Source organism: Ornithorhynchus anatinus, chromosome 10 (assembly GCF_004115215.2).
Source record: "Ornithorhynchus anatinus isolate Pmale09 chromosome 10, mOrnAna1.pri.v4, whole genome shotgun sequence".
NCBI classification, from domain to species: domain Eukaryota; kingdom Metazoa; phylum Chordata; class Mammalia; order Monotremata; family Ornithorhynchidae; genus Ornithorhynchus; species Ornithorhynchus anatinus.
In genome coordinates, this window is record NC_041737.1 from 6574296 (window position 1) to 6590287 (window position 15992).

Consider the following 15992-nt stretch of genomic DNA (forward strand, 5'->3'; position numbering starts at 1 on the left):
CTGTGGCCTCCACCTCCAGGGAGAAGCAGGACTAGAATACTAGGTATCCTGATTCCCAGAGCAGCGTCCTTTCCCCTGAACCAACAACAGGGCTCTCTCTCTTCACCATAAAATCGGACACGTCAACCTTCCCCGGTGACTCTCCCTGGCATTCAAGTCACCCTTCCCTCCCATCTCTCAGCCTTTCTCACTTTGTTTCCCTCCTCTATCTCTCATCCCAAACACTACAGACTTATCTTTCCCCTCCCCTCGCTGGTTTTTTAAAATGATTTCCTCATTTTCCGTGGTTCCAGAACATTGGCCTTGGCGCTGGTGCTAGGGCAATCGGGGAAGCAAATGTTGTAACTCACGTGTTGTAAAGCTGCAATTGTACCTACATTTAGAAATATATGTGTCACTTGTCTTCAGTTAAAACGCCTTAAATCTTGGACTCCCTGTATCATCGGCTTTTTACAGAATAGGAAAGGGAGACACAGAGGAGTTAAGCGATCTGCCCAAGGTCACAGAGCAGACCACTGGGAGAGAAAGGGAAGGACCCAGGTCCACCGTCAACTCTACAAACTCCCTAGATTGCTGTCACTGCCTTTTTCTGTAGATCACCGTACTTCCGTAGCATTGTTTCTTTTCGGTGCCGACCTTAAGAATGAATTTCCCAGTCTCTTCCTGTGGCATTCCCCCAGTAAGACTCCGAATTGAAAATCCTCAGGGATTCAGCATGGATTAAGCAACAATCCTGAAACTCCTAGGTCATTTTGAGCCTTGACAGAAGATCCCCTTGTATCCCACCACATAAATCAGCAGAAAAAACCCAGGCCCGACGTTCTAGAAACAGAAACGTCCCTCGACACGAAGAGAGAAACAAACCTCCCCGAAAACAAAGTCATGATTTACCGTTCTCCTCTCTGGTCGCTCCTAAGGCCCCAGGATTGAGCAGCTGGAAGCCAGGCCTGACAATCAGGGTCAGATTTCTGGACCGGAGGTTGGGGGGAGGGAGAGGAAAAAGCTGAGGAAGCAACTGGCCAAGAGCGAGCCACTTTGGGCCTCCAGACTAAGAAATGAAGTTTCAATTTCAAGAATCTGGTGTGAAATAGCAGGAGAGGCACAATCTCTGCTCTTCCAGCGCTGGATTTAAGGCAGGCAGGATGAAGGAGGAAATGCAGACTGGGCGGAGGCTAGCTGGGAACAAAGTCACAGTCGGCTCTGAAGGTCCCTGAGACGGTTCAGATGAGGCTGAGGAGAGGAGGACGTGCAGGAAATAATGACCCACATGTATCATTCTTATGCTTCCTTCTCCCCGGCTGATGTCAGTCATGACCTAATGGAGCTTTTGGATAAAGTTGGCTCTGTACATGTAAATCTTTGGAGGGGGAATCTTCCATACCTTGTGAATACAGTCGGTGACCACAGTGACTATCTTGACTTTATAAAGAGAAGGAGATGGCCCACCAAAAGGCAGCAACTGGAGGGACAAATAAAGATCACCTTCCCTGAAGGAGGTGAAGGAAAAGGCGAAAAAGGAGGGAGGGATTGGAAGTTCCCTTCTTCAAAGCCCATCTTACCTCTCCCCCTTTTCCAGGTTATTCCAGGCCAAATCTGAAAGGTTTGTCCTTTTCTGTCCTTCCATTGGCCCTTCTTTTGGTCTCAGTGCCAGCCACGAAAGTTCTGCCACCGAGGACCTCAGCAGGGGGGAATGAAGAAATCACAGATCTCCTAAACCATCCCTGGAATCTCAGTAAGGTGTGAAAAACTTAAACAAGAAAACTTAAGACACAAGAAGACTTAAACGAGGTTTTCAGGGTGAGGGGGTCCTAGAGTCCTTGGTCTACCCCTCAATCGATCAATCAGTCCGTGGTATTTATTGACACTTACTGAGGGCAGAACCCTGAACTAAGTACTTGGGAGAGGACAGTACAAGATGTGCTGGACAGGATCTGTGCTGCCAAGAGGCATGCACTTTATCAGGAGGACAGCCTGTACAGTAAATTGCAGATAGGGGAAAAATCAGAGTTTCAGGGTTTCTGAAAAATCAATGGGGAGAAATCAGAGTTTCAGAGTTTCTGAAAAATCAGTGTTATGGAACTGGGGTGGGAGGGGATCAATCAGTCAATCAATCAGTGGTATTTATGGAGTGCTCCCTTTGTGCAGAAAAAATCAGGGATTATAGCCTCTTTGGGCTGTATCTACCTACCTACCTCTCTGAATAGATCTGTATGTACGTAGACCTATTCAACTAACTTTAAAAATTAGTATATAATATCCGTGCTCAAGGAAACCACAACTTGTGAAGTTAGTCTTCCAATCAAATAATCGGTGGTATTTACTGAACGCTTACTGTGTGCAGAGCACTGTACTAAGTGCTTGGGAAAGAGCGATACAACAGAGTTGGTAGGTGCGATCTCCGCACACAAGAAACTTGCAGTCTACGGACGGAGAAGGGGGGCATGCGTAGGTGAAAAGACCAGTGTGAGACCCACGATTCCAACTAGTCTGGGCACCCGCAGACTGCCTCTTATTGCCTCACCACATTTGTCGTTTTCGGCTGTTTTCACTTTTGTCTTCTCGTCTCCCCAATGCGACCGAGCACATTGAACTGCTCCCTTCTTTTTTTTTTTTTAATGGTACCTATTAAGCACTCACTCTGTGCCAGTCACTGTACTAAACCCTGAGGTAGACACTAGCTAGTTGGGCCAAGTCCACGTCTTACATGGGGCTCGCAGTCTTAATCCCCATTTTACAGATGAGGTAACTGAGGCACAGAGAAGTAAAATGACTTGCCCAAGGTCACACCGTAGACAAGTAGCGGAGGGGGGTTTGGAGCCCAGAACCTGGGAATGGGTGTTGGAAGAGTTGGTTGTGGGCGGGGAATGTGTCTGTTACATTGTGCTCTCCCAAGTGCTTAGTACAGTGCTCTGCACACAGTAAACCCTCAATAAATACAGTCGACTGACTGAGAGATCGGGGTCTCTGGGGGGGGGGGACAGGAGAGCTTTGTGGGGTGGAGATGTGTTGGAAAGTAGGTAGGAGCCCGGTGGTTGGTAGAGGAGAGTAATCTGGGCTTAGAAAGAAGGGAAAGAGAAGGATGTAGGGGATGGGATGGGGTAAAGTGGCACTAAGGGCAAGAGGGATGCCAACTCCTCCCACTTTCCCACTCCCAGGCCTGTGCTCTATCCACTAGGCCATGCTGCTTTTTGTTTGCTTTGCCCCACGCTGGACTGAACCAGGTCACCACCTGAGAAGGACATCATTTTGTTAGCATGCCTGTCAGGTGACTGGTGTCCTGAGCTTCTCTACGGCTCAGCAAAGAACTTCATTCCACTCTAGGGACCTCATTTCGGGAGGAACCTGGAAAAAGCCTAAGGGAAAAGGAAATCCCTCAGTCCCTCAATCAATAGTAGTATTGAGTACCTACTGTGTGGATCGCACGCTACTGTTTGGGAGAATGGCATAGAGTTGGAACCGCAATCTCTGACCTCATGGAGTTTACAGGAAACCTCAATGCTAAGAAAATGCGAGGGTGTTTTGGGGATAGGAGGTAGAGGAAGAGCATCGTTTTGATCTTCCTTTAATCAGCTTCTGTGATCAGCTCTTTTGGAGAGTCTTAGCCCATAACCCTGGTCTTCCAGCCAAACATAGAAGTCAATAATTCAAAGTTTTCCCTGTTTATAGCTATTCATAGCAATTACATCCTTACCGTTTTCTTAACTCCACACTTTATTCACTTATTTATTCACTTTTTCCTTGTTTCCTTCTCTTTTTATAATTAGTTCTATTGCTGGGTTTCCTCCTAATTGAAAATAGTTTGTTTCTGCTCGTCACTCCAGGTAGATTCTAGTTTCTCTGAGGGCAGAGTTCGCACCTTTTACTTCCTCTCTACTTCCCCAAGTGTTTTGTATTAGGCTTTGCTCACAGTAGGAGCTCAAAGAATACTATTAATTGAAATATCTTCTCTGTCTTTCTGCCTTTCTGTCTGTCTGCCTCTATCTTCCACCCTCCATCTCTCACTTTCTTTCTCTCTAATATGCCCAGGAGTGCACTGATACTCCATCTAGAAAATAACCTGTTTTGTCAGTCAGGCATTCCTGGAATTACTTGATAGGTAACTAAATACGAAGAGATGTTATTACAAATTTATTTTACACACTCTCTGGCTTTATGGGGCTTAACTGGGATTTGAACCCATTTTGCTTCCTTAACTCAAACCAGACACGAAACCCAAGAAGGATGAATCAGACATCTGGGCGGGGAGTTGGGGTAGACACTGCTCCATTCTCAATCATGTCAGTCATGTCACACTAACAAGACTTCATCGTTTTTAGCTGGAATTGATAGTTATGTGGCAAAGGAAAGGTCACTTTTATGGGGTAGCCTGTTTGGCTACTCTCAGTGTGTTTAATGCTGCCCTTTGCCCTAACTTTTCAAGCAGTCAACAACCTTATCACTCACAAACATGCCAAATGCTTGCAACCTCTGTGTCTTTCACCTACCACAGTCAATCTGCCTCTTCATCCTGACAGTTCTTCACCCAAGGACTCGACTCACTTCCACCCCTCTCCCTCCAACCCACCCCCGCCCCCCGGGTCCCGCTTGCTCTTGGATTTGTACCCTTTATTATTTTTTTAATGGTATTTGTTAAGTGCTGTTAAGCGCTAGGGTAGATACAAGCTAATCAGATCGGACACATTCCATGTGCTAAATGGGGCTCAGAATCTCAAACCCCATTTTACAGGTGAAGTAACTGAGGCACAGAGAAGTTAAGCGACTTGCCCAAGGTCACATAGCAGACAGGTGGCAGAGCCAGGATTAGAACACATGTCCTATTGACTCCTAGGCCCGTGCTCTACCCACTACAACATGCTGCTTCTCGACTGCGCCGTACTGCTTCTCTGCACCCTTTATTCATTCCACTCTCAGCCTCACGACATTTCTGTTCACATTCATTCATTCATTCATTCATCTGATTGTATTTATTGAGCATTTACCGTATGCAAAGCACAGTACTAAGCACTTGGGAGAATATACAACAATAAAAGGATACATTCCCTACCCACAACGAGCTTACAGTCTAGAAGGGGAAACAGACACTAAGATATATAAATTCACATCCGTAATGTATTTATATAAATGTCTGCCTCTTCCTTTAGACTTCAAGCTCCTTTAGGGCAGGGAATTTGTTTACCAACTCTGTTATATTGTACTCTCCTAAGGGTTTAGTACTGTGCTCTGTACGCAGTAAATACTTCATAAATAGATTGATTGATTGATCCATTTTCTGCACCTCACAACCACATTCATTCATTCAGTCATATTTATTGAATGCTTACTGTGTGCAAAGCACTGTACTAAGCGCTTGAGAGAGTACAATATAACATCAGACACATTCCCTGCCCACAACGAGCTCACAGTCTAGGGGGGAACTAGATGCTCTATTGCTCTCATCCTCAGCCAGTGATGGAATTAGGTAACCAAGTGTCCCATGTTAGGGGTTTTTTGTCGTTTATCTCTTTGTTTGTTTTTATATTTGTTAAGCACTTACTAGATGCCAGGCACTGTTCTAAGCGCTGGGGTAGACAAAAGCTAATCAAGTTGGACATAGTCGATGTCCCACATTGGGTTCACAATCTTAATCCTCATTTTAAAGACGAGGTAACAGAGGCTCAGAGAAGTTAAACGACTTGCCCCAGGTCACACAGCAGGCAAGTGGCGGAACCGAGATCGGAACCCAGGTCCTCCTGACTCCCAGACCCTTGCTCTATCCACTATGCCATGCTGCTTCTCTGGTTCTGTAATGGTATAGAAATCTAAAATTTCTGATCATTATTATTAGAATAATTGCAAGTCAGTGGTTGACAGTTGGACCCACTCAGTTCCTTTAATTGTTTTGAGGCATTTTTGGCCAGGAAGCTTCTAACTCCTCATGAGCCAAATAAATAAAAACAGAAGGAACACCATGAAATAACCACTCAATCTAAATGTCAGAAATGGCATAACTAACCTGCTCCCCTCCTTCTGCCTAGAGCTAGATTTGACTCCAGAGAGCATCTCTAGGGCCCTCGGGAATCTGAGTCCATCCCTTGAAACCTCACACCTCCCCTCATAATAACAGTGGGAGCTGGGAGCCCAGTAATGACAATGAAAACAAGTCCCTCCACTTCTCCTGTCTTCCCGCCCTCCTCCTCATCGCTGGCCCCTAATTACTTGGCCGCATACTTTATTAATTAAATTGAAACCATCAGTCATGATCTCCCTAAAATCTCCCCCCTTCCTCTGCATTCCCTCCACTTTCCTGCCTCTTCTTCTTCCTTTCTTCAAATTGTTCTCCTTGACTCCCTATAGTCTGACTTCCGCCATCCTTAGAGCTATGAGTTCTCAAATATCACCACTGACTTTCTTCTTGCCAAATCTGACTGCCCCTATTCCAACTCAATCCTCCTTGACTTTTCAGCTGCTTTGACACCGAGGACCACCCCCTCCTTCCGAAAACATTATCTACCCTTGGCTTCACTGATGGTGTCTTCTCCTGGTTCTTCTCCTATCTCTCTGGCTGCTCCTTCTCAGCCTCTTTCACAGACTCCCCCTTTGCCTCGCTCCCTCTAATAAGGAGTCCCTCGTGTCTCAGTTCCGGGTCCCCTTCTATTCTCCATCTACACTCACTCCCTTGGAGAAGTCATTCGCTCTCATTTCTTCAATTACTCCCTCTCTGCGGAGGATCCCCAAATCTCCCTCTTCAGCCCTGAATCTCTCGCCTTCTCTGCAGCCTCACATTCCCTCCTGGCTTCAGAAAAATCTCTACTTGGATGTTTACGGCTGGGGCAGCAGACTTTTAAAATTGAAAGCCACTCAAGAGAATTCAGAGGGCTCCAGGGGGTACATGATACAGGTGTGTACTGGCTAAACTACATGTGATTGGATTAGGGGCATAGCACCGATTGATTTTGGCAGACAGTCTCTGATTGATCGGAAGATCTGCCAATCTTAAGACTAGGTGAAATCATAGTAGGGCACAGAGACTGAGCGAGAGGGAGAGACAGAGACAGAAAATGGTTCTGAAAAATTAAAATCAGTATCCTTTGCACAGTCTTGTCCTCCCACTGGTCATGGAAAGACACTGTCGACGTTACTGCCAAACATGTGTGAGTCCCTCCTCCATAGGGAGTCTGGGAGAAGTCATGTTGATGTCTCTGCCCAGAAGGGTGACACAGAAGAGAGACAAGGGAGCTCTGGGAGGGGTCCATGTCAGTGGAAGAGGACAAAGAAGCTTCTCCAAATGACTCTCCGAGTCGCTTCACTTCTCTGTGCCTCAGTTACCTCATCTATTAAACAAAGATTAAGATTGTAAACCTAATCAGTTTGTATCTACCCCAGCTCACTGTTTCGTACTGATCGATTGACCCTTAGTAAGCATTTAACAAATACCACTAAAAAACCAAATCGGACCACAGGAGAGTAAAGTCAGAGAGAAGTGACCTACATCTGTTCAGCAAATGTGCCATTCACATGTCTGGAAGCACTCACACTGTTCCACGACTCCAGATAAGACAGCAACCTCATGGATGTGCCCAAGACCTAGAAAGGTCAGCTCAGAGATTGTTTTGCTATCCTTGGATCCAATGACTTCTCAAGGTACCTTTTGGATCCAGAATTCTAAGTCAGGTCCCTGTGGATCGCTTTATTGAGTATACTTGTTCCGCTGGTCCGAGCGGCTTATAAATAAAATGGTTTATTTTTTGGTACGGATTTGTCCTTGGTCGAGGCAGTCCTTGCTTGTTCAGATGTAGCATGAATGTTCCCCTTCCTAATGAGTCCCTGAGGCTGCTGTAACCCTCAAGGAATAATTTAGAATATTCCTTTGGAGTAACACTCTGTCCTTTGTCAGAGATCACTGGCTGCTTGGATTGTGTAAGTATAAGGAAAACCTTCTGGGAGGTGGGAACAAAGCTGCGCTGTTTTCATAAACAATCTCAAATCCAGGCTGCTAATTCTCCGTTTATCTGCCCACCCATCATCTTTCTTCCTCTGGCTTCTCTCCCCACGGGGTGGGACAGTCCAGGGTGGCTCCAACCGCAGCCTGGCCCATCCCGGCTTCGGAAATCGCAGTCCCCTTGGCTGTGTCCTGAGGGAAACCGTCTCAGCTATGATGTGTGGATAAATTGTTTTGCCCCAGTAATAGCTAGGGCAGGTTTTTGAGATTGCCCTCATGCAGCCTTCACAGGTCACACTAAGCGTTCTCCGCCCGCTGTCTCCAGTCCCCTGGGATGAGGTGGACATGGATATTGCCATGGGTGCTGAAGGTCAAAGGGCACCAAAGCCAATTGTCCCCAAGGGCCAGATCCTGGTCTCTGCGCATGCGCAGATGCTCAGAGTCCAAGGTTGTCTTGGGGAATATGTGATTTCTGGATCCCCGTGGACTTCTGTGACCCACAGTCTCTAGTTTGTTTCTTTTGGTTTGACTTTTCAAAAAGCCCAAATATGAATTTGCTGCCTTTATGGTAACTGTTCTCAGGAGGTAGCAATCCGGGGTTCGGGAGATGACGGAAGCAGTAGAAGTAATGGGATTTATTAAGCGATTACTTTGTACAAAGCACTGGACTAAGTGCTGGGAACAAGTATGTAGGTGAAAACTAAACACGGTCCCTGGCCCTCAAGGGGCTCCCGATTAAAGAATAAGGGACAGAGCTGGGGACAGGCAAAAGACACATAAAGAAAAAACAGTAAAAGTACAAAAACTCTATTTATTGCCATTGTTCTTGTCTGTCCGTCTCCCCCGATTAGTCTGTAAGCCCGTCAAACGGCAGGGACCGTCTCTATCTGTTGCCGACTTGTTCATTCCAAGCGCTTAGTACAGTGCTCTGCACATAGTAAGCGCTGAATAAATACTATTGAATGAAAAACAAGAAAAAGACAAAGGTAATGATAGGTAAAGAAGAGGGATAGGACCTTGTGATTAATGGAGCAAGGAAGCCAAGTCAAATTAAGTCCAATTCTCAGAAGCAAGCAACAAAAATGGGGGGAAGTATACACGGAAACAAAGCTGAATAGGGTGATAGAGACGTTCTTTTTACTGTTAAGGTGCTGGCTTTTGTTGGTTGATCTAATAAAGAGACTCCATATTGGGAAGGCACCAGTTTAGTAATGAATCAGTCAATCAGTGTTGTTTAATGAGCATTTTTCTGGATACAGAGGACTACTGAACGTGTTTAGGAAAGGGATAATTCAGGAGATTCCTCCTCATTTGAGCACTCAGCAGGACTTATCGTCCATTTCTCAGAAAGCATATCAGAAGCCTGGGAAAAACTAGATGTGTGACTGATGGATTTATTTACCCAGCAGACCCTGATAAAAGAGTGACCAGAGACAACATTGGCAGGACGCGTAAGTGTCATGGAAACTTCAACCTGGCATCTCTGCTGATCCTGTGGAATCTAATGACAGTGACTGGGACAGTCATAGTCCACCTTGGGTAAAAACAACGATGGTTTGGGAAAATCTCTTCCAGCTCATGTGTTTCTTTAACAGTACAAAGTTTCATTCCACCCAACAACCAGAGATTTGTAGGTGGTCTATATGGTTGTTATTGTTTTTATTATCATTTTAGTGGGGCCTAGTGGAGGAGTAAGGACCTGGGGGGTCAGAGGATCTGAGTCCTAATCTCTGCTTTGCCAGTAACCCGCTGGTTGACCTTGGGTGAGTCACTTAACTTCCCTGGGCCTCTGTTTCCTCACCTGTAAAATGGGTATTCAAGATACTGAGACTGTGAGCCCCATTTGAGGAAGAATCCGGGTTAACTTGTACCTAGACCGGCGCTTAGAATAGTGCTCGACACATAAAGTGCCTAACAAATACATTATTAGCATTATTAGTTTTTAAGGCCTGTACTCTACTATACCATGCTGCTTTTTCTCCATCATCATCATCCTCAGGCAATTCTGTAATGCCCGGCTATCTAGGGTGGTGCTGCAGGCATTCAGAAGAACAAGCCAGAGATAATTGCACTCTGAAAGGAATTTGAAAATGCTTGAAAGGCCAAATCTCATTCCTAAATATGTCATTACCAAGTCAAAACTAATCTTTGACAGTAAGCTCACACCCGGTTTCTTTCTGCTTATTCCCCGAGGGAGTAAATCATCTACAGACACCTGGGAGAGCCTATACCTACCATTATGTAGACCCTATATGATGACAGTTTTGGTCCCATGTAGGACTCCAAGTCTAAGGGGGACAGGTATTTAACAGAAGAAGTAAAATGAGGCACAGAGAAGTTAAATGACACGCCCAAGGTCAGACAACTGGCAAATGGTAGAGCTGGGATTAGAACCCAAGTCCTCCGATTCCCAGGCTAGGTCTCTTTCCAACAGGGTATGCTCCTTCTCAGGTCATGTGACAGTATGGATGATGGTGATGGTATTTTTTAAGCGCTTCTATGTGTCAAGCACTGTTCTAAGCACTGGGGTGTATACAAGCTAATCAGGGTAGATACAGTCCCTGTCCCACATGGGGCTCACAGTCTTAATCCCCCTTTTACAGGTGAGGTAACTGAGGCACAGAGAAATTAAGTGACTTACCCAAGGTCACACAGCAGGCTTCTGATTCCCAGGCCCGTGCTCTATCCACTAGGCCACACTGCTTCCAGTGGAAACCTCTGGAACTGGCAATTTCAACCATAATGTAATGTAGGGTACAGAGCACCACCCAGCCCCCGGACTATTGGGTTGGCTGACCTATGTCTAGGTGTGGGAACTTGCTGCTAAGTCATTCATTCATTCATTCCGTGGTATTTATTGAGAGCTTACTGTGTGCAGAGCACTGTACTAAGCACTTGGAAGAGTACAGTATAACAATAAACAGACACATTTCCTGCCCACAATGAACTTACAGTCTAGAGAAGCAGCGTGGCACAGTGGAAAGGGCACGGGCTTAGGAGTCAGAGGTCATGGGCTCTAATACTGGCTCCGCCACCTGTCAGCTGGGTGACTTTGGGCAAATCACTTGACTTCTCAGTGTCTCAGTTACCTCACCTGTAAAATGGGGATGAAGACTGTGAGCCTCACGGGGGACGACCTGATTACCCTGTCAGTGCTCGGCACATAGTAAGTGCTTAACAAATACCAACGTTATTATTATTATTGGGGGCGATTACAGTCTAGAGTTCTCAACAGCAGACCATCTTCAGCGGAATAACAGTTTTGATGCCAAATATCCAGGTGGAATCATGAGCCTGACCCAATCCTTTGCTCCCTCCATACGAGCACGCAGCCAGACTGTGAGAGTGACCATCGCCATTTCTCACCCCGACTGGTGGTTTTCGCTTGGGGCAGACATCTTGGAAATGTGTTCTGCCGAACCCAGAACACTTTACTATTACTCATAGTAGTATTGGAAGTTGGAGTAGGAGCAGCAGGAGTAATAATGGTAATAATAATAACAGTAAGAAGATTTTTGTCAGGAGCTTACTAAGTTTCAAGCTCTGTCAAAGCACTGGGTTGGATATAAAATAATCAGATCCCCCAAGGAGCTCACAATCTACGGTGACCCTGCCACCGACTCCTACTTCAAAATAAATTTCTGGAAAGTGTGAAGTAGAGGGAAATGCTATTCCTCCATTTTCCAGATGGAGAGACTGAGGTTCGATGAGATTTGTCAGGAACGGTAGAAGGTGAATCAACCCTCTCTTCCTCCTTCTGCTCCCCCCGTCATTTTCAATTACTACTGTTCGATCAAAACAAGAATTGAATCCCCATTTCGCAGACGAGGAAAATGCAGCACAGAGAAGTGAAGTGACTTGCCCAGGGTTATTCAGCAGAAAAATGGCAGAGCCGGAATTAGAGCCCAGGTCCTCTGACTCCCAGGCCCGTGCTCTTTCCATGGGGTCATGCTGTTTCCAGATTCTCCTTCTTTCAAGATTAGCATTTAAAAAATATATCCCACAGTTTCAGTAAATGAAGATCTATTAAATCCCCACAAGAAAAAGCCGGTGTTACAATGATTTTTATTGAATAGCAACATAACGAGGGTAAGAGATCAGAAAACTAAATGAGAGATCACTGAAAGTTGTATTATCAACAAGAAGAAAATTTACTTTTCAAGCAGATTTTTCCTGCAACTTATCTACGGTGACCCTGCCACCGACTCCTACTTCAAAACAAATTTCTGGAAAGAGTGAAGTAGAGGGAAATGCTATTCCTCCATTTTCCAGATGGAGTGACTGAGGTTGGATGAGATTTTTCAGGAACAGTAGAAGGTGAACCAACCCCCTCTTCCTCCTTCTGCTTCCCCCATCATTTTCAATTCTGTCTCGGTCCCCACCTTCCACTCACCTAAGGCAGTGGGAGGGGTGGAATTGGAAGTTGGGAAGAGACAGGCAGGCTGGTAGATGAGACAGAGGTAGAAGGAAGGGCCAGGAGGAGGAGGAGGTGGAACGGGGCCATGGCGGGGAGGAGGTGTCCACCTGGGAGGCCACTGGAAGTGAGACAATCCCATAATGGATGTGACAAATCTGAGGTTCAGTGCTACATTCTTGGTGAAGGGATCCAGTTGTCGGCTTGAATATCCCAGAGATGCGGCCACTGAGACCTCACTTTCCAGCAGAGCGAGTCACCCTAGTCGGAGCCCAGATCCCACTGTTGCCCATGGATGGGAAGCGGGACTACATCTCTGAGGATGTGAGTCCTTGTCACTTCCAATGCGGATCCTTTCTGCTGGTTGCTCTGGTGATGATGGGGCCCCGAGAGAGGGGTCATCAACCTCCATCCTCCTTTTCCCCTCTGCCACGTAGAGGTGAGTGATGGGGAGAGGGAAGCGACAGTTTGCGAGAGGGACCGATTGTGTCAGGGTTATTTCCTGTCCATTTGTCTTCTCATCCCTTTTTACTCATCAGAAAGAACAGCAGAAGATGCTAGGCCAATCAGCGTAAATGAAGAAGGGAGAAGATCAGGACGAAGAAACTGGTTCAAATCTTAGCCGGCTCCGTTTGGAAATCGGTGCGGAACTTAAGCAGAGAGCCCTCCATTTTCTGTCTGTAATGCTCATTAAATCTCTCATTCAGGGCCACGGTGAAGTGATTTTTCCAGTCCCCAGAAATTCCTGCCAGAGAAAAATATGTGAAGATTAAATATGCCTCTCCACCATCCTGGAGCCACAGATTCCCCCTAGAGACGGTATTTACCTTAATCCATCAATGGTCTTTATTAGCATACCAGCCTGCTCACTTCATCCTCTACTGCTCCCCCTCTCACTGTTCCTCGATTTAATCTATCTCACCGCCGACCTCTCCCCCACATCCTACCCCTGGCCTGGAGTGCCGTCCCTCCTCATATCAGGCAGATGATTGAATACAAACACCACTTCCAAGCCACAGAACTCAGCGGCAGGAACTGAGGTGAAGGGAGGCAGGACGTTGAAAATCAAAAATACTAGAATGCAAAGTGTCCGGCGCTGTACCAATGCCAGACAGGGGCAGATCAGCTGAAAGCAGAACCGTCTGGTGTCAGACGAGACAAACAGCCACCCTATTTCTGACTCCCTGGGGCCCAAGTTCTCTGCCAGAATGTCGGGGCGGAGGTCTGGACGGGGAGTAAAGCGTGTAGGTGAAAGCTTATGGAAGATGACTTCTAAGGGTTTCCCGAAATATGGGAGTCAAGCTATTCTGATACTTGAAGTCCTGACAAAGCCACACCTGTGAGGTCTGATGTCAAGGAGGAAGTTATCTAAATAGAATACAAGCAGTTATTTTGGGGGACCCGAAATATTTGAAAAAAAAAGCTGCCACTGAGGTGTGAGTTAGACATTTTCCAGCATCGTGTCAGTCTACCTGGCGGATTACATCAGCCCAGTTTGGAGGGGAGAAAGATTACCTCAGTTTACTTCTCCTCGGGGCTAGAACTGTCTCCCCAGTCTGGCCCAACTTTCATTTTCATTTACCTACCCACAGGGCCTATAGACGCTCAAGGGCATGCAAGAGCTGACTAAATTTTAAACAAAGCACTTAATGGTGTGCATGAAAGTCATAATAGTCTAGTAACATGGGCTAGTCCAACTCACTGTCACCCCTAATATTTCCCAGGCTGACTCATCAGCCAGAGGGAAGGAATCAGATAACTATAATGATGGGATTAGTTCAATGCTTACTCTGGGTCAAATACTGTACTAAGCACTAGTACTCTAATCCCGGGAAGCAGCATGGCATAGTGGATAGAGCATGAGTCCGGGAGTCAGCAGGTCATGGGTTCTAATCCCAGTGTGCCATTTGTCTGCTGTGTGGCCTTAGGCCAGTCCCTTCACTTCTCTGTGCTTCAGTTCCCTCATCTGTAAAATGGGGATTGAGACTGTGAGCCCCAAGGGAAACAGGGTCTGATTCCAACCCGATTTGCCTGAATCCATCTCAGCACAACAAATACCAAAGTTATGAACAGTATGATCAGGTCAGACACAGACCCTGGTCCACATGGGGCTCCCAGGCAAAGTTGGAGGGAGAATTCCCCGTCTTACAGAAGAGGAAAACTTATCCAAGTGAATCGACCAAGGTCACCCAACCGGTAAGCGGAGGATCCGGGATTAGAACCCAGGTCCTCTGACTCCCAAGCCTGTGTTCTCTCCACTAGGCCACACTGCTTCTCCAGAGAGGAACTTCTTACCCTTTCTCATGAAGGGAGACACATCATGGTTCATAGAGTTTTCTGGAAGGGTCGAATAATTGGTAGAAGGATTTTTCTTCATCACTTTGAAGGAGGTATGTTTCAGGATTCTTTCCAGCTGCTCCTGTGACAAACTCTTGCCCAGGAATTGGCTTACCTTAAGCACTTCCCGCATTGGATCCTATGGGGAGAAAATCAGACAAGTAGTCACGGGGTAAGGGGTCCACGTGTTTGTGTGTGCGTGTGACCCACATATATTTTAGCACTACGGGGGAAATTCATCCTGCATAGATGCTTTTCAGTGACTCATATTAACTCCCCACTCTTCCCCCCCCCCTTCTACCTCACTTTGTGTCCTAGTACAACCCAGCCTGCACACTTCATTCCGTGTGCACGCTTTATTCCTCTAATGCTGTCCTTCTCACTGCACCTCAGTATCAACTACCTCACTGCCAACCTCTCGCCCACGTCTTGTCTCCGGCCTGGAGCACCCTCCCTCCTCAGATCCTTATTGAAGGCACATCTCCAAGAGGCCTTCCCTGACTAAGCCCTCTTTTCCTTTTCTTCAATTCCCTTCTTCATCGCCCTGACTTGCTCTATTATTCACTCCCTGCTCAGCCCCACAGCACTTATGTCTATATCTGTAATTTATTCATTTATATCAATGTCTCTCTCCCCCTCTAGACCTTAAGATTATTGTGGGCGTGGAATATGTCAGTTCTATTGTTATATTGTACTCTCCCAAGCGTTTAGTACAGTGCTCTGCACCCAGCAAGCCCTCAATAAATACAAAGTGACTGAATAAAGCATGCTTACCCTTCCTCAGTCATCTGTAAGGCCCAGACTAAGTTTAGCCTTGGAGTTTCCAGTGAAACACCAATCCTTCAAATGAGAGTATGTAGGAAATGTCTACTAGGTGCAGAGCACTGTACTGAGCACTTGGGAGAGTTAGACACAATTCCTGACCCCTTGAGGAGTTTACAATCTTGGAAGAGACAAGGATTTGAGAGTTTCAGGTCTGATTGTTACTGCTTCTCCTTTCTCTGAGCATTGGTAAGACGAGTAGAAGGAGGAAATCAAGAAGAGAAGGAAGCTTATTGGAGGGAGGACAGGAAAGCTTCCTGTTCGACACCATTTCTGTTTCATGTAATTGGGCCTCTATAACAGATTAAAGGAAATACTGTAATAATAGCGTCTCAAATAGAGGAGCGACAAGGTCTAGTGGAAAGAGCATGGGCCTGGAAAGCAGAGGACCTGGGTTTAATGACCTGGGTTCTAATCCCTGCCCTGTCACTTCAGTCAATCGATCAATTGTATTTATCGAGTACATACTGTGTGCAGGGCACCGTACTAAGTGCTTGAGAG

At 46.2% G+C, this 15992-nt stretch overlaps 2 protein-coding genes and 1 long non-coding RNA gene across 7 annotated transcripts in view; 1 reads left to right on the forward strand and 2 right to left on the reverse strand.

The window, feature by feature from the left end:
• The window catches only part of SULT1B1 (sulfotransferase family 1B member 1), a 24901-nt gene extending 23284 nt beyond the window's left edge, over positions 1–1617 (reverse strand). Inside the window, exon 1 of one of the 2 annotated variants that reach the window (XM_007669210.4) lies at positions 1560–1617. The gene's annotated coding sequence lies outside the window, so the exon portion shown is untranslated. Of the gene's footprint in view, positions 1–891; positions 1380–1559 lie in introns of those variants that run through there. The other variant, XM_001510050.5, reaches the window with a different exon arrangement.
• Positions 1–13042, forward strand: part of LOC114814651 — a 21884-nt gene extending 8842 nt beyond the window's left edge. Inside the window, exons 1-3 of one of the 2 annotated variants that reach the window (XR_003762405.2) lie at positions 1630–1737; positions 9328–9369; positions 12872–13042. This is a non-coding gene — a long non-coding RNA (uncharacterized LOC114814651). Of the gene's footprint in view, positions 1–1629; positions 1738–9327; positions 9370–12871 lie in introns of those variants that run through there. The other variant, XR_005660409.1, reaches the window with a different exon arrangement.
• The window catches only part of SULT1E1 (sulfotransferase family 1E member 1), an 18345-nt gene continuing 14317 nt past the window's right edge, over positions 11965–15992 (reverse strand). For all 3 annotated transcript variants that reach the window (XM_029073465.2, XM_007669207.4, XM_007669208.4), the window contains exons 7-8: positions 14628–14808; positions 11965–13077 (exon numbers count right to left, since the gene is read on the reverse strand). In XM_029073465.2, coding sequence (XP_028929298.1) covers positions 12944–13077; positions 14628–14808 — 315 coding nt within the window. In that variant the 3' untranslated portion in view covers positions 11965–12943. The remainder of the gene's footprint in view (positions 13078–14627; positions 14809–15992) is intronic.